General features: G+C 43.7%; 1 protein-coding gene across 1 annotated transcript in view; it reads left to right on the forward strand.

The window, feature by feature from the left end:
• The window catches only part of CPNE2 (copine 2), an 89,848-nt gene that overhangs the window by 47,537 nt on the left and 15,907 nt on the right, over positions 1-26,404 (forward strand). The window contains exons 5-13 of the mRNA XM_036751015.1: positions 3,448-3,519; positions 4,005-4,088; positions 6,400-6,489; positions 7,427-7,525; positions 8,319-8,405; positions 13,062-13,121; positions 16,193-16,326; positions 17,182-17,236; positions 22,173-22,224. Of these exons, the coding sequence (XP_036606910.1) occupies positions 3,448-3,519; positions 4,005-4,088; positions 6,400-6,489; positions 7,427-7,525; positions 8,319-8,405; positions 13,062-13,121; positions 16,193-16,326; positions 17,182-17,236; positions 22,173-22,224 (733 nt within the window). The remainder of the gene's footprint in view (positions 1-3,447; positions 3,520-4,004; positions 4,089-6,399; positions 6,490-7,426; positions 7,526-8,318; positions 8,406-13,061; positions 13,122-16,192; positions 16,327-17,181; positions 17,237-22,172; positions 22,225-26,404) is intronic.

The raw sequence follows: 26,404 nt of genomic DNA on the forward strand, positions 1-26,404 counted from the left end.
TGGTAAAGTTCTGTCCTTACAAAACTTAGGTGTGTTGCAAGTATTATTGTATCCATTTTACAGATGAGGAAACAGAGTGAGGAAGTGCTTTGCTCAGTCAAAAACCTAGTAGATGGATGGCGGCTGGAAAGCAGGGACTTGTGTGAGCTCTCCACCAGGTCCCTCCAAAAACCTATAAAAAATGACTCTGAACAAATTCTAGAACTGCAGAACCCACAAAACAGCAGAGGGAAGCAGGGATCCAGCCCAGGACAGCCTGGATGGTCGCTGGATGAGGTCTATCACACACGGAGCTGGGGGCGGAGGAGAGCGGAGCCCAGTGTGGGTGGTGGCAGGACCAACCAGACCAGGACCCAGGCAGAACAGGCCCTAGCACCCTAAATCAGTGAGCTCTGGCAGTTACCAGACTTCTCAACCCACTAACATCAAAGACAACAGAGAAGGTTAGTGGGAAAAGCCTTGGGGGACAGAATTCGAGGTTTGGCCACTGCCCCAGGGGCAGTGGGGGTGGTGCAGCTACAGAACTGCAGCTGCAGTTACTTCCAGCCCCAGGCCCATCTGGTGGGAGGAATTAAGTGGAGGATCAGACCAGGAGTGCAGAGCCAGGTCTGGGTTGGTGGTTCTTGGGGAAGAAGGAGTACTGGTGTGGCAGAGCTGGCTGTATAGAAATAGCTCTGAAATCAATGGTGCATCCCCTCAAGCTTGGAACAAAGTACTCTTTGCTCTACAAGCAGTCATATACCGCTGAAAAACTCAAGGGTCAACTAAGTTGGCTGGGAGCATGGCCAGGCAGCGAAAACTCACTCAGATTCAGTCTCAGACTTTGGAATCTTTCTTTGGTGACAAAGAAGACCAAAACATACAGCCAGAAGAAGTCAACAAAGTCAAAGAGCCTGCATCAGAAGCCTCCAAGAAAAACATGAACTGGTCTCAGGCCATGGAAGAGCTCAAAAAGGAGTTGGAAAAGCAAGTTAGAGAAGTAGAGAAAAAATTGGGAAAAGAAATGAGAATGATGCAAGAAAACCATGAAAAACAAGTCAATGACTTGCTAAGGGAGACCCAAAAAAAATACTGAAAAAAATATTGAAGAAAACAACACCTTAAAAAATAGACTAACTCAAATGGCAAAAGAGCTCCCAAAAGCCAATGAGGAGAAGAATGTCTTGAAAGGCAGAATTAACCAAATGGAAAAGGAGGTCCAAAAGACCACTGAAGAAAATACTACCTTCAAAATTAGATTGGAGCAAGTGGAAGCTAGTGACTTGATGAGAAATCAAGATATTATAAAACAGAACCAAAGGAATGAAAAAGTGGAAGACAATGTGAAATATCTCATTGGAAAAACCACTGACCTGGAAAATAGATCCAGGAGAGATAATTTTAAAATTATTGGACTACCTGAAAGCCATGATCAAAAAAAGAGCCTAGATATCATCTTTCAAGAAATTATCAAGGAGAACTGCCCTGATATTCTAGAGCCAGAGGGTAAAATAGAAATTGAAAGAATCCACAGATCGCCTCCTCAAAAAGATCCCAAAAAGAAAACTCCTAGGAACATTGTCGCCAAATTCCAGAGCTCCCAGGTCAAGGAGAAAATACTGCAAGCAGCCAGAAAGAAACAAGTTGAGTATTGTGGAAAAACAATCAGGATAATACAGGATCTAGCAGCTTCTACATTAAGGGACCAAAGGGCTTGGAATATGATATTCCAGAGGTCAATGGAGCTAGGATTAAAACCAAGATTCACCTACCCAGCAAAACTGAGTATCATGCTCCAAGGCAAAATATAGACTTTCAATAAAATAGAGGACTTTCAAGCTTTCTCAGTGAAAAGACCAGAGCTGAATAGAAAATTTGACTTTCAAACACAAGAATCGAGAGAAGCATGAAAAGGTAAACAAGAAAGAGAAATCACAAGGAACTTACTAAAGTTGAACTGTTTTGTTGACATTCCTACATGGAAAGATGATGTGTATGATTAATGAGACCTCAGTATTAGGGTAGCTGAAGGGAATATGCATATATATATATATATATATATATATATATATATATATATGTATGCATATATATACATATGTGTGTATCTATGTATGTATGTATATATACATATATAGACAGAGGGCACAGGGTGAGTTGAATATGAAGGGATGATATCTAAAAAAATAAAATCAAACTAAGGGGAAAAAAATACCTAGTAAATGTCAGAGCTGAGAATTAAACTCAGGTCTCCTGAGCCTAGGCCTCTTTCCATTAGAGCAAGATGCTTTCTTGTTGTTGTTTTTTAACTTTTATTTTTATCTTTTGTTTTTATATCACCTTGATTTCTAAATATATATCTTCTCCTACTCAGAGAATCATCCCTTGTTAAAATAAAAGAATAAAAAAGAAGGAAAAAGCAGTTCTCCCAAACTAGCTAATGCACCAATTCAGTCTGATGGTATAGCATCTGCAGTGTGTCACACCTATAGTATCTCACCTTTTCAAAGAAGGAAAGGAAGTGTTTTTTCTTGTCTATTCTTTAACATGGAGCTCACTGTAATTAGATAACATTCAGTTTCTTTTTTCCTTCTTTCCAATTTCATTGCTGCTTTCATTGTATATATTGTTTTCACAGCTCTTCAGTTTTCATCAGTTCATGTGTCCTCTTGTGCTTTTCTGAATTAGTCATATTCATCATTTCTTATAGTGCAATTATATTCATGTAGCATTATTTGTTTAGCCATTGCCCAGTTGATGGGCATCTACTTTTCTTTGGTACTGCAAAAAAGCAGCCCACTGCCTTGAGCTTTCTGTAGATATGAAGAGGATGGATTTGGGTATGTTCTCTAGGGCTAGAGAGCAAAGTTTCTCATCTTATTCAAACAGGATAGGTACTGACATCTGGATTTTAAAATGCCAAGGACTGTCATCCATGCTACTGGGAGGCTGAGGCTGTTGGATCCTGAGCTCCAGGGGTCTGAGCTAAAGCCAGTAGAGTGTCCACACTAAGAATGGCCTTATGAGCCTTTGGGAGCAGGAAGGCTACAGGAGAAGGGGTGAACTGACCCAGTGGGAAAAGGAACAGGTCAAAGCTTCTTCACTGATCACTGCACTTATGGTCTGGGTGAAGATTGGGAGACACAGTCTCAAAAAAACAAAAATCCAGGGACTACTTTTTTCTCCAATGTTTAATGTTATTTCTTTTCTGTACAAATATGCCTCTGGCTTTGTTTTTTTTCTTGCCGGTACCTTTCCGTCCATTCTCTGTTCTAGCCCACTCTTCCCATGCTGGGTCCACTAGGGTTTGCTTAACCTTTCTTTCTCAGGGCATTGTGTCCCTGGCTTCAGCTTTCTGCCTAATGTTCTAGTCTTCCCCCAAACTTCCCCCTTGTGTGGGCCTGGGTCAGAGAAGGTGATCAGGACTCAACCCTCATTGTGCTCTTCTCCTTCTCATCTGCCTCACAGATCACCGCCCAGGAACTATCAGACAACCGAGTCATCACGCTGAGCATGGCAGGCAGGAAACTGGATAAGAAGGTATGGGGGAGGGCAGGCAATGTGGGGAGGAGGCTCTTGTGGGCTCTGGGGATGTACCCCTTGTCCCAGATCCTGAAAATTACGATTCCTTTACCTAAACAGTATGTACCTATGGCTAGAAGAAATGTACTCTGGGGAAACCAGGGGCTCAGGCCATGGTTAGATTCTTTTCCTGAGAAAAGGTCTTTATTTTCACCAAAAATCAAAAATTAACCATCTAACCCTAGTTCAAATTCTTGTCATTCTTTGTCCTCATGACCTTGACATCTCTTGGAAAAAGAAAATCCAGCCACCTGTCACCTTGGTTGTTGTGTCATCTATCCTAGCCTTCGGAGAGAAAGGAATTTCCAAGGAGTAGAATTTCCTATGCCATAATCCATGCCCTTTTGGGCAGTTCAATCCCCATTCTGTGCCCATCTAAAACAGAGAATACAGATGATTGTGGCACAGGAATTATTGGTAACCTACATTTTTTATCTATATAGGACCTCTTTGGGAAATCAGACCCATTTCTAGAGTTTTATAAGCCAGGAGATGATGGCAAATGGATGCTTGTTCACCGGACAGAGGTGAGTGGTACCTGCTTGGAATATGTGAATCTGTCCACCACAAACTCACTATGTGACCTTGAACAAATTATGTTTCCTGTCAAGCCCTCAGTTTCTACTTCTGTAAAGTAAGGAGGTTGAACTAGATTATCTTCCAGGTCCCCTGTAACTGTGAGTCTATGAAATTAGTCAAGACTAGAGTCACTAAACCACGAAGTGAAGGACAACTTCCTCGAGTCCTTGCCTCAGCAGAACTTAGGTTTAGGAACTTTGTTCTCACTGTCATTTAGGGGCAGGCCCAATTATAGTGGGGCTGAGTCCCAATATGTCAAGTATTGACACCTCACAATTACATGATGGGTGCTAGGTGTCAGAGTGGATAGAACACTGGACTTGGAGTCAGGAAGATCTAGGTTCAAATCTGGCCTTAGACATTTATTAGTTGTGCGACCCTGGGCAAGTCACTTAACCCCTGTCTGCCTCCGTGTCTTCATCCATAAAATGGGAATAGTAATAACACCTAGCTCATAAGGTTGTTGTGAGGATCCAATGCAATAATATTTGTAAAACATTTTGCAAACCTTATATATAAATGCCAGCTATTATTATTATCATTAACATCATCATCATCCTGGGTAGACAGAGAGAGTGAATGAGTGAGCATTTGTTAAGTGCCTACTGTGTGCCAAGCACCATACTAAGCACTGGAAATACAAATACAAGCAAAAAAGAAAGACAGTCCCTGCCCTCACAGGGTTTAAATTCTAATGGGAACACATAAAAGGGAGCTGAAAGGAGGAAGAGAAGCAGCGAGAAAGTCATCCAGACTTACATGTACAAAAATGTTTATAGCAGCTCTTTTTGCGGTGGCAAAGAATTGGAAGTTGAGGGAATGCCCATCAATTGAGGAACAGCTGAAAAAGTTGTGGTATATGAATGTAATGGAATACTATTGTACTATAAGAATGGTGAGCAGGTGGACTTCAGAAAAACCTGTAAAGACTTACACGAACCGATACTGAGTGAGGGGAGCAGAACCAAGAGAACAGCATGCACAGTGACGGCAACACTGTGTGATGATCAGCTATGATAGACTTAGCTCTTCTCAGCAATACAATACTCTAAGACAGTTCAAAAAGACTCATCATGGAAAATTCTGCCCACATCCAGAGAAAGAACTCTGGAGTCTGAATGCAGATCAAAGCAGACTATTTTCATTTTTGTTTTTTTTGTATTTTCGTGGCTTTTCTCTTCTGTTCTGTTTCTTTTACAACATGACTAGTATGGAAATATTATCAGATTGCTTGCCATCTTGGAGAGGGGGGAAGGAAAGGAGGGAGGGAGAAAAAATTTGAAATTCGAAATCTTATTTTAAAACCTGTTGAAAGTTTTCCAGAGATTTGGGTGCTGGTTTAGATGTGAGCAAGGTTAGCATGAGTACTTCCCCAAATGGAAGTTCATTCCATGGAGGAATTCACCTATTAGAGGCTGAGGCTTCAGAGGTAAAGGTTTTTCCAGTGTGAGAAGGTAGATCACTGGCATGGAGGTGGAAAACTCTAGGAGCCAGGGGCTGAGTAGGTTAGAAGTGTATTGATTAGCAGCTCATTTGCATAATTGTCTCCCTCATTGGAAAGAAATCCCTGGTTGACTCCCCTTGTCTTAACCCCTGCAATGCACACCCACTCCCATACCTTGTTTTCTTTACCCTAGTACTTCTCTGCCTTCACATTTTATCTCCTTGCTAAACCATAAGCTCTTTGAGAATAAAGACCACCTCTTATTTCTGTGACCTCCTTCCCCAGAGTCTAGGTCTACAGGGTGTTCCTAATGATTGAAATTTTCAACAACATTTTATTTAATTGGAATATTAACAAATAACATCTTCAATATGATTTCTATCACTTGTGATGCAAATGTTGATGCGCTTTGCAATATTCGCGTGAACTCGATGCAATAACTCAATAACTGCACATTCACTCTTGGAATATGAATATGAAATCATATGATGTTATTTGAAGTTGAAGATGTTATTTGTTAATATTTCAATTAAATAAAATTTTGTTGAAAATTTCAATCATTTCATTTCTTGAAAATATGCATTTTTGCCTATGTGTCCAGACTTTAGGAACACCCTTTAAGAAGAAAGATGTATCATTCAAATATTTGAATGATACATCTTTCTTCTTAAAGCCTGTTCTCTTTCTTGCTAATCCCCCCTCTACCTAGCCAGGGCAGGTACATCTCAGGAATATACCTGACTCTTCTCCTTCCCTTCCCCGGGAAGGGATGGAGGGGGACAGAGAGGACAGAACTCTCTCCTTCCTTATTAAAGGTGATCAAGTACACTCTGGATCCTGTGTGGAAACCATTTACTGTGCCTTTGGTGTCCCTATGTGATGGAGACTTGGAGAAGCCTATTCAGGTAAGCTCAGCTGTCTCTGTTTAGTGCCTGTCTCGTGTCCTTTCCATAGCCTGCCCATTTGTGATAGTTGTCTCCTTGGGGAGGGAAAGTGACTTCCTAGCTGGGTTCTCCCTCTGCTCTAGGAGTCCTGAAGTCCGTGGAGCAGAGGTAAAATTTCATAGCTATGATCAGCTGTAGGTGACTATAGTCACCTTGGGTGACTATGGGCTGAGCACTTTATTAAGCAAATCTACTACATTCCCTACTCAGAGTTAGAAGGCAGAGGGCAACGTGCTATAGGATAGCATCTCTCAACCCGTCCTCTACTGAAAACTGGCAGGAAATCTCTAAATTCTCAACCAAAGCTGTCCCACTCAGTTTTCGGATGAAAGGGCTCTCAGACTCGGGGGGTGGGGACAAGAGTCTGGGAGGTGGGAAGAGCAGGACAAGGGAGAAGGAGGAGGCATCCTTTTGAAAAGTGTATCCTTATTAAGAAATTTTGTGAATTGGTTAAAAAAAAAGAATTGTTATAGACAGATGATGATCTATGGACCAGTAGTTAGAAAACACTGGTATAATAACCAAAGGCACCAGACCTGAGGTCAGGAAAGCTGGCTTCTCACCCCAGCTCTGCTACTATCTGTTCACCTTTCTCTCTTTCCTCATCTGTAAAATGGGGATAATAATTGTCTTCCTTTTAATCAGTCTTAGAAGGCTTCCTGGAAGAGATGAGAGGGTTAGGAGCTGCTTAAATGATACAGGGGAGGCAGCATAAACTAGTGGGTTGGGGTTGGGGAAGACATTAAACACCTGGTGTAATTTAAGACTTCCAAGAAGAGTTCATCGAATATTTGAGTTGGTGCGATGACTGCCCCAGGACTAGGATAGAGAAGTGATGTCTAAGAGAGTGCCTGGAGGGGACTTCTCTGGGCTGACTTTACCCACTCTGATCCCTCAGGTCATGTGCTATGACTATGATAATGATGGCGGCCATGACTTCATCGGTGAGTTCCAGACTTCGGTGGTGAAGATGTGTGAGGCCCGAGATGGTGTTCCGGTGAGATGGGGTAAAGGGACTTGGGCATGTGAGACAGCAGTTTGACGTTGTTTAGATAGGAGGGAAGCCTCCCCCAGAAGGTAGTGGCATTTATTTCTCAGGAGGCTGAGAGGATGCCCTATACTATCAGCACAGTCATCAACAAACAGTGAAGCATATAGAAATCCTGTGATCTGTGATCCCTTTCCTGTGATCCCTTCCTTGTAGAAAGAGAATAACTTCACCCCATCCACCACAGGACACAAACTTCAATGATCTAGTGTTTTGGGTAGAGCTCAGCCAGCTCAGGGAAGGGAAACTCTGCAATTCTTGAATAAACACCACCCCTACACACATACACGTACCATTCCCAAGCATTGGTGATTAGATTCATGGGGGGAGGCATCTGAAGTTGCCCATGGATACTTAAATTATCCTCATTATTGGGCAGTATGCAGAATGAGTTACCAGGACCAAGTACCTGAGTCCTAGAGGCTTTTGGCCAGTATCAGCTTGTTATAACACACTGTAGGTGTGTAGATGAGAGGGCTTTAGGTAGGGAGGGAGAAAGGGAGAAGGTATATTAGGTTAGGGAAATAGCATCAGAGCAAAGACACAGTCTGGGAAATAAATGTGATATGGGGCCATCTATTTTTAGAAGGCCAGGTGATTTTTTAGGAGCATCTTGTTGAAAGTTCAGTCAGGTATCTGGTGGGGAGAGAAGTCATGGAGATCAGCTTTCTCACTTGTTGAGGCTGAAGCTTTGGATGGGGTTAATCCTTTATTTGTCCTTTTTCCTTTGCTTCGTTCCCAGCTAGAGGTAGAATGTATCAACCCTAAAAAACAAAAGAAGAAGAAGAATTATAAGAACTCAGGCGTCATCATTATCCGTTCTTGTAAGGTAAGGGGATGGGTGCCTGGATATTTGGGGGATGTGAGGGAAGAACAGAAAATTTTGGATCTGTTATGGGATCAGGTAGCCAAGGAATCTAGTTCTGTGGCTAGTTCTAGGACCCATCTTTCTAGGAGATAGAAGAGACAGAAGCAGGGACTGGCCTAAATGATTTGCCAGCTGGAGGAGGCTGTGGATCACTGAGTGTTTAGGGGTTTATGAGATGGGGCCACCAAGGCATTGCCTGTCCAAAGAGGATAGTAGAGGATGCTGGCTGAGAATCATGGCCATGCTAGAGGTGGCTTTTGAGAACTAGAGCCTGCCTGCTCAGCACCTCAGTGGGGGCAGTGATGCAGTGCAAGGAAGAAGCATCACTAACCCTGAATTCATTGAGTACTTCTTAATCTAAAACATTGGCACATTTCATGGCCTTTTTTTTGGTCCTCAAAACAGATTGCAAGGGAAGTGAGGGAGGAATTATTAGCCCTACTTTATAGATAGGAAAACTGAATCTCAGAGAGGTATATATGTTATAAGGCAGTGGGAAAGCCTGGACTCAGGTCTCCAAATTTTGATGTTTCTAATATTTGCTTTAAATAAGTGAACCACTGGATGGGTCTTAAAGAACCTCTGTTATCTAGAAATTTAGGCTGTAATGGAAATTATTATTTTTTTATTTTATTTCTGTAATGGGTACATGAGGTGGCCAATCACTACATAGCACCTTATACTTCTTGCAGCAGGAGTGTGGACATTTGCTCTCTGGGTTGCCTCATTCATTCCAACCTGCCCTCACTGAGGTCTAGGTTCCCAGAGAAGGACCACCACCATTTGATTACAAACTCTCTCAAGGTCCTAGGAGTAACCTTCTTTTGGGGGAATACACTCTCTCCACTTACCACGTTACCTTTTGCACTTCCATTGTTGTGCTTCTATTTACACGAAACTCACAGTAATGTTATTTTTGTTATTATGTGTAACCATTTCCTTAAAAATAAGGCCAAAATGCCACAGGTACTCACATGATATAGCAAATAAAAAATAAAGTGCATCACAATCTACACATAATCACCCTCCCACTACTGCACTCAGTATCTCTGAGGTAGAATAAGCATCCATAGAAATCTGGCAAGAAGCCATATGAATGAGGAAAACCCACTTGGTCTGGATAAGTCACAACAGTGGAACTATGTAACCTTTGGGGCTCTTTTTCTATCAGCAGCCTTGTTGAGCACAGCTTCTGTGTTAAAGGGGTGCTCCTGCAGCTAAACTGAAGTGATGCTGAGTGACTTCTCTGATCCTCTGCTTCTCAGCTGTTCCTCTGCTGGGCTAAACTTACTCCTCAATAGCAACTGAGTATCTATCACTTCCAGCTTCATGCTTAGCTAATGCAGCTCTAAAATCTAGCTCCTCTCCTCTCCTCTCTTTGCTTCTTCCCCCTGCCCCCTTTCTTTTCTTTTCTTCCCCTGGCATCCCTTTCCTTTCCTTTCCTGGGTTCAGACTCCAGTCATCCCCCCATGATGTCATGTTTGTTTGTGGTCAGTAACCAAATTCTCATCTTTCTATACTCAGGTAAATCACATTTGTCCCATAAACGTAAAACAGTTCTAATGTTCGTATCATTCCAGTTACTACAGATGGTCACATTCAAAATTAGCAGCAGCTGTCTCAGAGCTCTGAGGCAGAGTAACTGTTTTTCTTACAACTCTGAGCAAACTTAGCTCAAGAGCAGACTGACCTATGAAAGGGCAAGACGTTAAAAGGACAGTGCTTGGAAATAGTTTTATTCTGCTAATGCCATTGGTGGTTAAGAGGTAAAATAAGAATTGCTATCCCCATCTTAAAGATGAGAATACTGAGCCTGAGTACCTTGTTCATGACCATCCCCTGAATATATAACAGAGTGAATACTAGACCTAGAATGTAGGGCACTGTACCAATTGAACCAACTGGTCAACAAGCAGTTATTAGGTACTTACCATGTGCCAGGCACTGTGCTAAGCACTGAAGGATACAAGTAAGGCAAAACATGGCCCCACTTGCAAGAGGAGACAACATACAAACAATCATGTACATAGAAAATATATGTTCAGTCAGTTGTGTCCAATTCTTTATGGCCCCATTTGGGGTTTTCTTGGCAAAGATACTGGAGTGGTTTGCCATCTCCTTCTCCAGCTCATTTTACAGATGAGGAAACTGAGGTAAATGGGGGTAAGTGACTTGCCCAGGGTCACACAGCTAGTAAGTGTCTAAGGCCAGATTTGAATGCAGGAAGATGATTCTTCCAGACCTCAGGCCTGGCACTCTAGCCACCCACAGAACATATACAGAGTAGATAGGAGGTGATTTGAGAGTGAAAAGCACTAGCAGTGTGGAGGGGGAAGACCTGAAAAGGCCTCTGGCCAAAGGTGAAGATTTGAGCTCAAAGAAGGCCAGAGAAGCCAGTGGGTGGAAGTGAGGAAATAGGGCATCCCAGGCATGGAGGACAGCCATTGAAAAGGCACAAGTTTGGGAGATGAAGTGTCATATGTGAAGAGCAATAAGAAAAGAGATGTTGGTGGACTGTGAAGTATGAGAAGGGGCATTGTTAAGGCCTTTAAATGCCAAACAGAAAGTTTTATGTTTGATCCTGAAGGTAACAGGGAGCTGCTGGAGTTTATTGAGAAGGGGGAAGGGAAGACATAATCCGATCAACACTTTAGGAAAACCACTTTGGCAGCTGAGCGGAGGATTAATTGGCATGGGAAGAGACTGAAAGCATGGAGACCAAGAAGGCCATTGCAATAATCTAGTTGTGAGGTAATAAGGGCCTGCACCAGAGGAAGAGCGTTGTCAGAGAAGAGAAGAGGGCATATAGAAGATAGATTGTGAACTGGACTTGGCAATAGATTGGCTTTGGAAAGTGAGAGTGAGGATTCAAGGGTGGATGTGCCCCTCGCCCCCCAGGTTATTAGATTGGGTGCCTGGAAGGAGGGTGGTGCCCTTTACAGTAATAGGGAGGTTTGAAAGGGGCTTAGGGATAGGGGAAAGATGACGAGTTCTGTTTTGGATATGTTGAGTTTGAGATGCCTATGGGATGTTCAGTTTGAAATGTACAAAGGCCAGTTGATAATGTGAAACTAGAGCTCAAGAGAGAAGTTAAAGTTGATTAAATAGGTCTGGGAATCATCTGCATAGAAGTAGTAATTGGATCCACGAGAGCTGATGAGATCACCAAGTAAAATAATATGGGGGGAAGAGAAAAGTACTCAGGGCAGAGCCTTGGACATCCATGGTTAGCAGATAGGACCTGGATGGAGACCCAGCAAAGGATACTAAGAAGTGGTAATAAGAAGGAGAACCAAGAGAAAGCAGTGTTATGGAAACCTCCAGAAGAGGAGGGTCAATAGTGTCAGAAGCTGTAGAGAGGTCAAGAAGGATGAGGATTGAGGAGCAGCCAGTGCATTTGGCAATTAAGAGATCAGGGGTGACTTTAGAGGTCAGTTTCAGAAGCCAGAATGTAGAAAGGTTTAAGAGAAAGAGACGAAATGGACTAGAGACACTTGAGCCTTTTCAAGGAGTTCAGCTGAGAAGAGGAGAGATACGGTATGATAGTTACCAGGAATGGCAGGATCAAATATGGGTTTTTAAGGATGAAGGAGACATGAGCATTCTCGTTAGTAGCAAGACAGCAGACCGTATACAAGGAAAGATGGAAGATTAATGAGAATGAGGATAACAGATGGGGCACTTTGCTGGAGAAGATGGAATGGGAGATAGCATCAAGGGGGTATGTTGAGTTGTTTTATCTTGGAAAGAAGGGCCAACTCTTCATGAAAGACAAGGGTAAAGTAGGAGAAGCAGAAGTAAGATATCTAAGTGATGTGAAATGAGGAAGGACAAAGAAGAGACAATTCCCAGTGAATGGCCTCAATTTTTTCAGTGAAGTCTGAGGGGAGTTCCTCAGCTGACAGGGTGGGTGCAGGGGGTACTAGTACATTTGAAGAGGGAAGAAAATTTTGCGTAGCTGTTGTGTTGAGCGGGAAAGTGAGTTGATTAGAAAAGTGTAAAAGAATCGCCTTTCTGCATTGAGGGTCTCATTGAGATTATGTAACTGAAGTTTGTAGTGGACTCATTATAGTTTGGTGGTTTTCTCTAGCTCCTTTCAGCAGTCTGTGAATAGGAGTGAAGGCAGCAGATTGTGTGAGTAATCCGACTGGGATTTGGCAAGGCATCATCAGTGATGCCATCGAGTGTAGGACAAGGGAGCAAGACACTGGAATTTAGAGGATAGTGCAGAGTCAAACTGATTCACTGAGGCATCAAGATAGGAAAAGGAAAGCAATACAACTAGTACAGGGGTGATGGCCTGGGAAAGAAATGAGGAGTGGAGGGATGGGAGGTCATCATAAGTACAAAGAAGGGAGCTGAGGTTCTCAAGTAGAGGAAAAGGTGGGATGATAAAAGTTTATGATCACATAAAAAAATTTTGGAGCTTGTAAACATGGAAATCAAACACGTGGTGGCAAGATCAAAGGTTTGCATGCCCATCTCTGTGTAGCCGAGATGGAGCGAAGGAATGAATCATGGGAACTGAATAAATTGAAGGAAGGACTGGGAATTTAGGATGCTGGGAGGGGGGGCGGGGGAGTATTTAGTGTACTAACTTGGACTCTCTTCTTTCAGATAACCCGGGACTATTCTTTCCTAGACTACATCCTTGGAGGATGCCAGCTTATGTTTACTGTAAGGATTTCTGATTATTCTTCTACTCTTCCCAGGGACCAGTTAAGCTAGGTGACCCTTTCTTCTGAGATCCTACACAGACAAAATGGACTGACACTAAAGCAGTAGGAATTACCCGCCTGACAACGAGTGATACAGGGTCCAAGAAATTTAGAATATTGTCAAGCAAAGAAGACCAAGATTTATTGTGGGCAAGTTAGGTCCAAGGTCCTACCCCCAGTTAGGAAATGTAGAATGGAGATAGAGAGTTGGTTTCTTATAGATCTGAATTTGTTAGGTGGAACAAACTTGATTAGGCTGAAGGAAGCTTGAAGTCAGGAACTGGATGCCAGAGTAGTTCCTTTAAAATGACTTCCAAGGCCCACTGTGGTGGTAGGAAAACTTGATTGAGGCTGGAGCCTGGTTTGAGTATAGACTTTGTTGGGAAGGAAGGGAGTTGGGGGGGTGGGGTAAGAGCTTGACTAGATGACATTGCAGCCTGGCCACCTGGACTGCAAGTCTTCCAGTGATCATCTCCCTGAGATTCACCTGACCCAGGGCCCCTTCCAGAAACTTTGCAGTCCCATTAGGTTCTAAGAATGGAGCATGTGGGAGAGTGCCCAGGTATCCTTAGGAAACTTCCCATCCAAGCACCTTTTTTATGCTCCCAAGTCCCTCTATCCCTTTCATTTTCTTTTTCAAAAATCTTTTAAAAATTTTGAACATAAAAATCCTCAACAGGTAGAAATATTTAGCATACAAGGAGGATTGTATTGAAACTGAACTTTGTTATGTAGAGTTAGTGGGAGCGTTTTCTTTAGGTCTACATTAAACTGAACACACTGCCCTGTTTTATGCCTTCTTTAAACTTTGTTTTCTTTTCTTTTTCTCCATTTGTTTATTGATGCTATTTTCTCTTTGCCTTTTTTTTTCTTTTTTGCTATTTCTCTTGTTCTTCACTAACCCAAATAGAAGCCTTGGTCACAAATTTGTATTAATGAAACCAAATACATCAAAGCAATGGCTGTGTCTGAAAATGTATGTCTTATTCTGTACCCTTTAATATTCCCTAGAGCTCTCTTCCCTGCCACCCCAGCACCAAGGGAGACAAGCTAGAGAGGGGAGGGTGGGGGGAAAGGATGCCACAGCATTTCAGTCCCTATTTTGTTGTCTTGTCATAAGGGAAAAGGAGAGAGGGGAAAGAAAGGGGAGAGTTGCCATGGAAACTGAAATGAAATGCGGTAGTTTTTTTTTGTTATATTCTCTTTAAGTGCTGTATAAAGAGGCCTCAGAGTAGAGGGGCTGGTTTGGGTAGAGGCCCCTGGGAAGAAGGGAGAGTATGGTAGATTGATTTGATGGTCTTTAGAGGCTGAAGGTAAGCTGGAGCTCTGGGATGAGAAGGGAGGCCAGACACTCTGCTGTATCTTGTACATATATATGTATGTCCATCTTATCCCCTATAACTAGATCATGAGCTCCTTTCAGGGTAGGGACTGTCTCATATACCTGCTTGTATTCCCCACCCCTCTGCAGTGCCTAGCACAGGCTTGGTAATCAACAGATCATTTTTGAGTGACTTAGAACTAGCTACTTCCACCCCTACACTGCCCCATTAGATACACTCTTAGCAAGCATCTTCTGGACCACTTCCCCGTCTCAGCCTTTCCCTTGGGGAGACTGGCCCACTTTTACTTGGTGGAAAACAAAATTTGTCCATCTCGAGTCTCCCCAGTGGCTCGGGCTCATGGCTTGGGTGTTGTCTTGAATTCAGAGCTGGGAGAGTTCATTAATGTCATCATCAAACCCCCTGCAAGGTCCCTGCCGGTTCTGTGACTCTGTGATCTACCATATCGCCATGTCCTGGGGGTGGCCCATGCCTGTGATTTTGACAGAGAAAAGCATCCCCTACCAACCCCCAGATTCCAGAATGTGGATGGAGGGGAGTAATCTAGTCTAGTGTTCCCATTTTAGAGAGGGGGAATTGAGGCTCAGCTAAAGGAAGCGACTTGTCCAAATTAACGTAGCAAATTTACTGGCAGAGCCAGCACTAGACTCGAGCTCTCCTGACTCTTGGGCCAGTGTGCTACTACTGCGCTGGACATTAAATCAGCAAGCAGCTGAGAAGCTAAAAGTGTGCCTAGCACTGTGCCAGACATTGGGAAGGATACAAGGCAATATGAAATATAGTCCTTGTCTTCAAAAGGGTTAAGAAATACATGAGGCAGGATTAATTAATAATACCAGAAAAAGGATGTGCCAAATGTCCCATAAAGGGCACAGAATCTAAGCATGTTGGAAAGAATTCAGAGGACGGAATCATTGCTGTGGACAGGGAACTTTCCCTGGATCATGAAGGACTTGTGCTGAGGCTTAGAAAATGCACAGGTGGTGGGGCAACTAGGTGGCACAGTGAAGAGAGCACCAGCCCTGGAGTCAGGAGGACTTGAGTTCAAATCTGGCCTCAGACACTTGACACACTTACTAGCTGTGTGACCTTGGACAAGTCACTTAATCCTAATTGCCCTGCCTTCCCCCCTCCAAATAACACACAAACAAAAAAAAAGGAAAATGCATAGGCCACTGATAGTTGTAGGGGGAGTGGGGAGGGACATTCCAGATAGGAGGACAGTCCCTTAAGCACAAATGATTATTTAGGAAATATTAAAAGTATGTTGGAGGGACAGTGGGAGACCGGTGTGATTGGAATAGATATGAAGGGGACAGCAGGAGATAAGGATGGGAAGGAAGAGCCCAGGATCAGATTACACAGGGCCTTGAATACTAAGCTGAGGAATTTGGACTTTGTTCAGTAACCTCTGGATAGACATTACATTTGGGAATTAACCTGATCAGAACATTTTCAGGGGGTTTGCTTACATTCTAATGGGGAAAGAAATTATGTGCATTAAAATCATAATAACAATCAATCTGAGATGAGGGGTTTGGATGGGACAGCTTCTTTTCTTCTCTGGGGTGAAAGATGTTGATTGGGCTGAGAGAAGAGGGACTCAGAGACTTCCAGGGATGGTGGCAGAGGTATCTTTGAGGCGTGTGTCTCATAGTCAACTCTTTCTCCTTACTTTTCCCTCCAGGTTGGGATAGACTTCACAGCCTCCAATGGGAACCCCCGAGATCCCTCCTCTTTACATTACATCAACCCCATGGGCACCAATGAGTACCTGTCAGCTATCTGGGCTGTTGGACAGATCATTCAGGATTATGACACGTGAGTTATCTCCTTAAACCTGCATCTGCCTGACCCATAGGATCAGGCAGGTACGTTGAGGTACGTCCTTCTTTGTATCTAAGGTACTGAGTGTAAGGCTGGTGCTCAGCAAAAATGTTTACTGTTTTACTGATTGGCACTGTGCTATATGAGATGAGCCTGGAAGTTAGGGACCTGTGTTCAAGTTCTGGCTCCACTAAGGATCACTATAACCATGGGACCTTGGTCAAGTTATTTACCCCTCTTCCTCTGCAGTCCTTTCCTTTATAAAATAAGGAAGGAATGGTTACATGAACCAGCTGAGACCATGGCTTCATCAGCAGCCAAGGGCTTTGGAGAGTGTGGATGGCAGTACAGGTGCAATCATTGTTTGTGATGAGTATTTCTTCCTGAGTTTTCCAACTGAAGGAGGGAACTGTGAAGAAGCTGGAGTCAGAGAAGCTTGGAGGGCAGAAAGCTGGGGCTGAGGGGCTAAGAATGGAAATTTTTTCACATTTTGGCAACAAGGGGGCATTGTAGCAGTTCAACAAAGACCAATTCTGTTTCTTCTGGCTCAGACATTACCATCTTCCCAGCCTTAGCTGAGAGCTAAATTCAAGGCTCTGCTCCCTCCGTAATCTTGGATGGTACCACTCTGACAAAGCACAAGAGAGCCTTTTTACCCTGGGTGCCATTTCTGGCCCAGAGCACCTTCCAATGCTTTTTGCCCCCAAAAGAAATTAGGCAGAGGCAGTGAAGTATGAATGAAGATTTTCAATGATTTTCTCCCCCCTCCAACTCTCCCTTCTTCCCTCCCCCTCCCATTTTGCCTAGAGTGGGTTTCTTAGGATCATCTTATTCTCTTTGGCTATTTAGGGATAAAATGTTCCCGGCTTTGGGATTTGGCGCCCAGTTACCCCCAGACTGGAAGGTAAGGACAAGTGGAGTATGTATCTTCTGGTATTGGTTTGGTACTGTGGAAAGAGCTCTGGCTTTGGAGTCGGTGATCTCTGATGTTTACTACATGTTTGATTTGGGGTAGTTCACTTCGCCTCCCGGGGCTTCAGGGTTGATTGAATGGCCTCTAGGTCCCTTCCAGCTCTAGCTATATGATCCCATGTTGTTGTGGTTCATCCCTCATTCTCAAAGAGGACCATAATCATTTCTCTAGGTATCTCTTTGTATCCAGGTTGAAAAGGCCGCAGGGCTGTGACCTCTCCATCTGCAGCCTTTTTTTTTTCAATCAACATTTATTAAGCACCTACTGTGTGCCAGACACTGTACTAAGCACTGGGGAAACAGAGGCAAAAGACAGCTCATGCCCTCAAGGGGCTTAATGGGGGAGACAATAAACAAAGAAATATGTCCAAACAAGCTAAATAAAGGAGGAAATAATTAACAGAGGGAACACACTAGAATTAAGAGGGACTAGGAAAGGCTTCCTGTAGAAGATGAGATTTTAGTTGGTTGGGACTTAAAGGAAGCCAGGGAAATTAAAAGGTAGAGTTGAAAATGAAAAGCATTCTAGACATGGGAGACAGCCAACGAAAATGTCCAGGGCTAATAGATAATGTCTTGTTCATGGGCCAGCCAGAAGGTCAATGTCACTGAAGGAAGAGTATATGATGGAGAGTAAAAAGGCTGGAAAGGTTATGAACAGGAGCAAGTTATGAAGGACTTTAAATGCCCAATACAACATTTTGTATTCAATCCTGGAAGTGATAGGGAGCCACTGGAGTTTATTGAATAGGGCAGGTAATATAGTCAGACTTTTTCCACCTGACTAATTAAACAATCAGTCTTTCATGGACATTTAATGTGGGCCTAGCCCTGAGCTAGATGCTGTGGGGGATGCTAAAGAAGGAGACAGGTCCCTTTACTCAAAGAGATTTAATTTTAGTTGAATTGATACACACCTGAGGGAGAAAAGACATATAGGAGGGGTACGGCCCCTGTCTTTAAATAGACGAAGGCTTATTGTTGAATTCTGGGGAGTGGGGGCAGGGGGTGGCTCCTACCCGTAGTTCTTGAGGACTGAGTGCCCCACTATGGGTCGGTGACTGGCAGCTTTGGACTGGTCTCTGAGTGGCAGCCCTGGAATGCATTGGCAGAGGGGAGCAGTATGTTAATTCACCCAGCTGGCAGGAGACAAAGCCTTCCTTAGGCAGGTTCACCAGCACCACTACCCTTTGCCTCTGGCAGTAGTATTTTTGTGCCCAGCACCAACACAAAGGCTGGGAGCAAAGCTCCTAGACTCCTCACAGGCTCCAACTGCGTCCCTAAGCTGAGGGTGGCAAGGTGACACAAAGTCCTGCCCAGAGCTAACTACCTGATTTCCCTACCCCTGGGTCCCAGGCCTCAAGTGATAGGGTTAGATGTTCATACTTTCTCTGGGTCACTCCTCCCTCTTCTTTGCCCTCTGGTTCCCAAGCTGCTTCCAGGCTGAGGATCTCTTTTCCTAAGCTCTGGGAAAGAGGTTTTTATGTTACTTCAAGGATCAGGCATCACCTCTTCCTTAGCCCAACTTCCTATCTACCTGATATGTGGGGAGCAGTGGAGGGGGTTGGTAGGGGAAGGGAGGTTAGTGACTACCAGCCTTAACATAATTGCCCTGGGGTGCCATTGCTGGATCAGTCAGTCCCCAATAACAAAAGCCAGACCAGGGTTATTGCAGAGCTTGGTCCACAGTGATCTCTGAAGATAAGAGCCATACATATCATGCTGGCAGCTCAGGATGCACTGGTTGCTAGGCTACCACCCCATGCTTTCAAAGAACTGAGCTGAATAAGATGTTTTTTAGCACACAAAAGTCTCATTGGAAATGTCAATGAACATCTTGCAAGGCAAAGAGCCCTGTGAGCCGCAGGGCCCCCAAAAGCCCTAGAAAAAGGAGAGCAGGTGAGGAAAGGGGGGAATTAACATCCTCAGGGGGAACTACCCAGCAGGGTTCTTTGTCATTTGGTCCACTGACAAAACAATAAAGCATTGTGTCTTTCCTGAGCACCTGCTTTGTGCCCTGCCCTGTGCTAGGCTGTGATGTGGTGGGGGAGAAAGAACGAGAAGATACATAGACCCTGCCTGTAACAAATATCTAGTCAAGGAGATAGAAAAACACAAAACCTTGAGAAGACATTGAGGTGGGGGTGGGGTAAAGAGAAGAAACATGATCGCCATCATTAAATATATCCAGGGCTGTCATGGAGAAGAGGGAATAGACTTGGTTTGTTTTGTTTTTTTTCCTAGTTCCAGGAACTAAGACCCAATGGGAGGGAGTCACAGAGAATCAGATTCAGGTTCAGGATAAGAGAGAATTTCTTGTCCATTGGGCCATTTCAATAATAGAATGGGTTGTCCAGTGGGGTAGTGAGCATCGGTGGATATTCTCAGATGGAGGTTAGGTGACTAAAGGTTGGCATGGAGAGAAGTTTCAGACTTGAGGTGAAGGTCAGACTACAGTTAAACTAGATGACCTTTGAGGTCCCTTCATCTTGGGACCTAGACCTAGAGCTGAAAGCAGCCTCAGAGGCCACTAGTCCTGCCCTGGAAATTAAGTGGAACAGAGACTAAAGCCCAAGGAGTTGAAGTGATTTGTCTGAGGTTACCCAGGCTCAAGTGGCAGGACTAAACTTGAAGGACCCATGATTTCGTCAGCATGGAAGCTCCCTGTAGATTACAAATCCCACCACACCTTGGAACATGCTAAGGATCATAGATTCAGAGCTAGAAGAGACCTCAGAAGCCATTGAAGCCAATTCCCTCATCTCATAGATGTTGAAATGGACCTAGGGAGGTCAGGTGATTTCCCCAAAGTCACGGATTGTAAGTGGAAGACCAAGGCTTCAAACCTAGGTCCTCTAAGTTCAGAGTCCCTGATTGAAGTAAGAAGAGTAAGGCAGTAAGTCCTCTAGGCCCTGAGTACTTAGAGGTAATGGGGAAGGATCTGAGCGAAAGTGGAAAAGACAGCTAGGTTCTCAAAAAGCCTGTGCTCCCTCCATCCAGTTCACTGAGTATTCATTGAATGGTAACAAGGTGGCTACAAGGGGAAGTGAGAGAAAGAAGAGACCCAGTGCTTGCTTTTAAGAAACATTTGTTCCAATGAGGACAATTGGAATTGTTATAGAATGTCTGAGCTGGAAGAGCCTTTAGAACATGGAGTGTTGGAGCTGGAAGGAACCTTAGAGCACAGAACATTAGCAACAGGAAGGAATTCAGAAGCCATCATGTCCAGGCTTCCTCCATTGCAGGAATCCTCTTCACAGCCTCCCCATTGGGTGTTTAACTAGCCTCTGACCAGTGGGCATCTAGCAGCAGAGACTACAACGTAACACTTCATGTATGAATTCTCTCCTTTTGGAGCATGTCTGTGACAAAAGTTGTTTCCTAGCCTGGTATTTAATTTAATTGTTCTCCCTAGCATGGGCCTGGAAAATAAATTCACGTTAGCCTAAACTCATCTTAGATTAGAAAGATAATGTTGGCACAAAAAGGAAGGTCCCTGCCAGATAATTGTTTTGCCTATCATCCAAGGATTACCCATAGTGTGAGAACTAAGACTTACAGAATAGTAAACATCTAAGCCTGGGATAGTACCACCTCTCCTATGATTAATAAAAATATGACAAACCCAACTGTAGCCTGGACATACCCCCTGCACAACTCTTGACCAGATCACTATCCAGAAGCATTGTCCGGGTAGATGGAGGATGGACACCACCCTCTCTATTCCAGGAGCTTAGGAAAGCCAGAACTTATATAACTCACATACCAAGTGGCCCCTAGACCAAGGTGGGGTGAATGGAGCCCTTGATTGTCTAGGGTCAGCGGGAAGTAACCCTGGGACAAAGGCTTGTGGCTCCAGTTCCCCATGGGACATAATCGGCTTGGCATGGAAGCCAGGAGGTTTGAAAAGTTTGATCAAGTTTCCCAGGTGACCCACAAGCATACAAAGAAGCATCTGATTAGGTTTCTAAGGTCTGGGCCTTCCTCTCTCCACCCCACTCTCCCAGCCAAGGAAAGGACTTTTCAATCTGGGGTTTATGTATGGATGGAGTTTCTGGTCTTCTTAGGTGAACAGAGGGACAAAATTACTTCATAAAGTTACATCTTGCCCATGTTTCCCCAGAAATAGAGGGAAAGAGTCCAGGGAAAAGCTAATGGAAGGTTATCGGCAAAAAAAAAAAACCAACCCAGGAATTTTGATTTTTTTTCCCATTTCAGTTTGAGTTGGGCTCTCTATCCCCCTAGTTTTCAGGAGAAGCCATCATCCTCAGGGGAGCTTTACTCTTTTGCTGGCCATTTCCCCTCTCCCTGTCTCCTCAGTATCAGTGCCATCCCTTGCCTGGGTTGGGTTCCTAAAAGGCTTATGGGTTATAGTAAAAGGGAATGGGGAATGGACTGACTCCCAACACCCTGCCCAGGCAGCCTAAACATAACTTTTCGAAAGCATGAGGAGGGTGTTTGAGCCATCTGAAGAATGGCTATTGGCCAAGAAGCAAGCTCTTTGCTTCAGCCTTGCCTGGGAGATTGATAATGACCTTGACCCATGAGAAGGACTGAGCTTTGAATTACACAGGATCCAACCCACCCCCCCCCCTGCCCCCAAATATAAAGAAGTGGTTTGGGTTTGAATCATACAAACCTCTTTGGGGGCCAAGACACTTTTAGAACCAGGTACTATGGTATTTAGTAGGGAAGGCCTTTAAAGGCTAAATTCTGGTTGTTTCTTTCCCATGTAGTTCCAGTCACCTCTTAGAGAGCAAATTCCCATGTACTTGCTGGGTCTCCATCCCAGCTGGCCAGGGGATTGGTAATGGGAAGTAGAGAGGGGAGGGGCCACTATAATAGCAAATTTTTTTTGTGGGTTTCAGGTTTCTCATGAGTTTGCTATCAACTTCAACCCCACCAACCCCTTCTGCTCAGGTAAGTCCTAGGAAATAGGATCAAATGAACATAAATCCAGTTTCTTAATCTATTGAGGGGGGAGGATTTCTGGTTCCTTCTCTTTCTCATTGCCTTTTATTGGATTCTCTTTATGTCATCACTGAATACTCATTTATTCATTCACAAAATGTGAAAAAAGTGCCTGCTGTGTGCCGAGGTACCATGCTAAACACTACGGATAAGACACACAATTCCTACCCTCATGGAGTTTACAGTCTAATTAACCTGGATGTGACTTTAGAATAATAACAGCAACTGACATTGAAAGGGCCCTTTAAGGGTTACAGGACTCTTGACTACATGTGTTATCCCATTTGATCATCATAGATGCTGTGAAGTAGGTACCAGAGGTAGTAAGCCCATTTTACAGATGAAGAAAATAAAGCTTAAGGAGGTTGTTCTTTGCCTGTGGTCTGCAGGCTAGTGAGTAGATGGGATTCAAACCTCTCTCGTGATTGCAGGCCCAAGGTTCTTTCTACCACATGCTGCCTTTCCACCACCCTCTTTCTACTGTACTACACTCTACTCTGTATTAACACCTTGGAAATTATTTTGTCCTTCACTCTCATTTTACAGAAGATGAAACTGGGGGATACAGAGGGGAAGTGATTTGCTCAAGGTTACATGAGTTAGATATGGAGCTAGGAGGAGAACCCAGGTTTCCTCATCCCCACTTCAGCATTTGTCACATTATACAATGATGCTTCATTCATATCTGAGCACCCACTATGTGCACAGATAGCACTGATCCTTCTTTCCTCCTGCTCCGTTGTTTTCTAAGGTCACAAACAGAGTAATTTTGTCTGGCATGATTCAGTCAGAAATGACAATTGCGTCTGGGATCTTGAGAGCTCTGAACACCCGCTGAGTGTCTCCTGTCACTAGGGGGTGAGGACTTTTGATGAGCACAGACAGGCAGCTGGAAATATTGGTGCCAACCAGGAATACGTTCTGTCCCTGTCTCCACCTACCTCTCAGGATCTTTCATCATCGTCCTTGTTTTGTCCCTGCTTCCTCCAATCCACCCCCCCCCTCACCAATTCTAAGCTTCCCAGGGTTCCAAAGTCCCCATAGTCCCCAAGAAGCAGGGAACTTGGACCATGGGTCAGGGGGGATAGCAAAGATAATCCTATTTTCCAGCTCATTTTCGCACCACATGCAGTATCAAGTATGTGGTAGGTACTCAATGAATGTTTATTGAGCTCAATACGTATTTGTCAAGGGTTTACTAAGAATGGCCAACTAATCAAGCATTTATTCAGTGTTCATTATGTACCACTAGGCAGTGGGCACACAAATATAAAAGTGAGATAGTCCCTGCCCTCAAGGAAGTTACACTTTACTGCTGCCCTTTGTATCAGATGATGCCGATGTGATCTGTCTTTGCTGAAAAGACCAAGGTGCCGCCAAAAAAAATCCTTTCCACATGGACCACGGAAGCTAAGTACCACTGAGAAAACTGTACCTTACTTGCATATGGCAAGCTTTAACTCACATTACCTCACTTAATTCTCACAAAACACCAGTGAGGTAGGGTGGGCAGGTATCATGACTCCCCATTTTGCAGATGAGGAAACAGAAGTTCAGATATGGTAGGTAATTTGCCAGAAGGTCACAGTAACCTGGTGCCAGAAGGTCACAGAGTAACCTGGTGCCAGAGGCAGGAATAGAAGCCAGTCTTCCCAATTTCTGTGTCAGTGTTCTTCCTACAAGATAAAGCTGCCCCTCAAAATTATACTCTTGGCCTTCACCTGAACTAGCTAGGAGGCCACAATCAAGTCAGTTTTCCTCACTAAGTCTCAGTTTCTCTCAATCTATAAAATAAAAAGGATTGAGAAGGCAGCATGAATAGTATGAAGGGCATTGGAATTTGGAATTCTAGGACTTGGTTATGAGTCTTGGACTTACTACCACCTTCATGACCTCAAGCAAGTAACTTTCCCTTCTGGGCTTCAGGTCTCTCATCTGTAAAATGATGGAGTTGACCCAGATGATTCTTAACAGCCCTCTAAGCTCTCCATCTAGGAGTCTGTCTATGCCTAGGTTATCCCTAAGCTCTTTTCCATCTTTAATTTTTGTGATTCTTAAAATGTACCTATGGGTCTAATCTCAGAGACTCAGCACAGGTACCCTTGGCATCTCTTCTCTGAAGGACTTCTAGGGATAGACTTCAGAGACCGAGAAAGGAAAAGGCAAGAGAGAATGTGGAGAGACAGGCAAGCAGAGAGATTGAACCCTGGAACATCAGAAGATGATGGATTTCAATCCAGAGGGATATATAATAGTGGGGTTGACTTTTTTATAACCAAGACTGTATTGTCTCAGAGAACAATTAGTCATGACCAATGGCCATGGCCTACAGGAGGGAGGTCTGGACAGAGTGGGAACCTACATAACTTCTTAGTATATATAGGTGGGAAAAAATCAGTGTCCTGACTTTGGGAGAAGAGTGAGAAAGGCAACATCCTGTAGTAGAAGAGGCAATGGACTTTTAGATTCTGGAAGACTTGAATTCAAATACTAGCTATGTGACCTTGGGTAAACGAGATATAACAGATATAAAGTGTTTTTCAAACCTTAGAGCATTATATACATGCCAGCTACTATTACTGTTATTATTTGAGGCAGCTAGATAGCCCAGTGGATAGAGCCCTGTACCTGGAGTCAGGAAGACCTGAGTTCACATCCAGCCTTAGACACTTAATGACTGTGCAACCTTAGTCAAGTCACTTAAATGCTGTCTGCCTCAGTTTTCTCATCTCTAAAATAGGGATAATAGCACCTACCTTCTAGAGTTGTTATGAGGATAAAATGAGATATTTGTAAAGTGCTTTGCAAGTCTTAAAGTGCAATATACTCACTATTATTATTGGCATTTATTACCTCTGTGCCTCAGTTTCCTCATCTATAAAATTAGAGGGTTAGACTCAAAGGTCTCTAAGATACCTTTCAGCTTTAAATTTATACTCCTGTAAAGTCTTTGGGCAAGGGGGAGGGATGGCAGAGTGACTTGCTCAAGCTCCTATGAGTATTTAAGTCATAGAGCCAGAATTTACATCCAAGATTCCAAATCCAGTGCTCATTCTGTTAAATCATGCTTCCTCTTTCTGCCTAAGAAATCAAGACCCTTCTAACTCAGAGAACTCAAGTGTTTCTGGGGTTGGGCTTAGTTCCCATAGTAGGGGAGGGTGTTACTTATCTGCAAGGCGGGTAGAAGACCTGTCAGACTGTTCATAGAGTGTGCTTAAATAGCACACCCACACCAATGACTCCCTTGCTGTTCAAGCTGAGCAAAAGCACTGCTAAGGATCCAGCCAGTTATATAACCTCGTGTGTATGTAAGTTTTTCCCAAGTTGTCAATACCTCTCCATTATTTTCCTGCAGGGTGTGTCATTGGGGGATTGGTTTGGCATGTAACACAACTGCCTGCCTTCCCCAGAGACTACAGATTGAGGCCATTCTGACTCTATTATCTGCAATCATAATAGAAATACTTCCAAGTGTATGCTTGGGGAAATGATGCAGCATGGAACCCTTTTGTGTCCCTCAGTTACAAAGTCTGTCACTGGAGCTCACACTTCTGACTTCAAGTTTATTTTCCTAGGGCTCAGGGTATCAGGGAAGACAGTTTGCTTGAGTCTAATCAAGAAGGGGAAAGGACTAAGTAAGCCATACACTGTTAGAGCTGCAACAGACCACAGATATTATAGAATTTCAATGTCCTTATTTTGCAGGTGAGGAAACTGAGGCCCAACAAGATAAAATAACTTAGATAGGGTCACATAGCAAGTAAGTGTCATAGCTAGAGTTCAAATAAGGTCTTCTGGCTCCACATGCAGTGTTCTTTCCCATGGACTACTCAGATTATCGATGACCTTCTACATCTACAACCTTTATTGTGAATTTACAGTTAGTACAAAGCACATTCAATAGACCTGTGATTGCGCAGCCTAATCCCAAGACTGCACTGCTACAGAGTTTCAAGATGTACATTAAACAAATGTATCCACTAAGCAAGCAAGTTGTGTTTACATTGAGTATCAGCAATGCCACGAAGTGCACTTAGTAATTTAAACGGAGGAAGATGATTTTGGCTGTGGTGTGTAGGATGAATCGGAAGGAGCAGGGACAGGTGGGAGGCAGTACAGAATGTCTGTT

This window comes from Trichosurus vulpecula, chromosome 3 (assembly GCF_011100635.1).
Source record: "Trichosurus vulpecula isolate mTriVul1 chromosome 3, mTriVul1.pri, whole genome shotgun sequence".
Classification (NCBI taxonomy): domain Eukaryota; kingdom Metazoa; phylum Chordata; class Mammalia; order Diprotodontia; family Phalangeridae; genus Trichosurus; species Trichosurus vulpecula.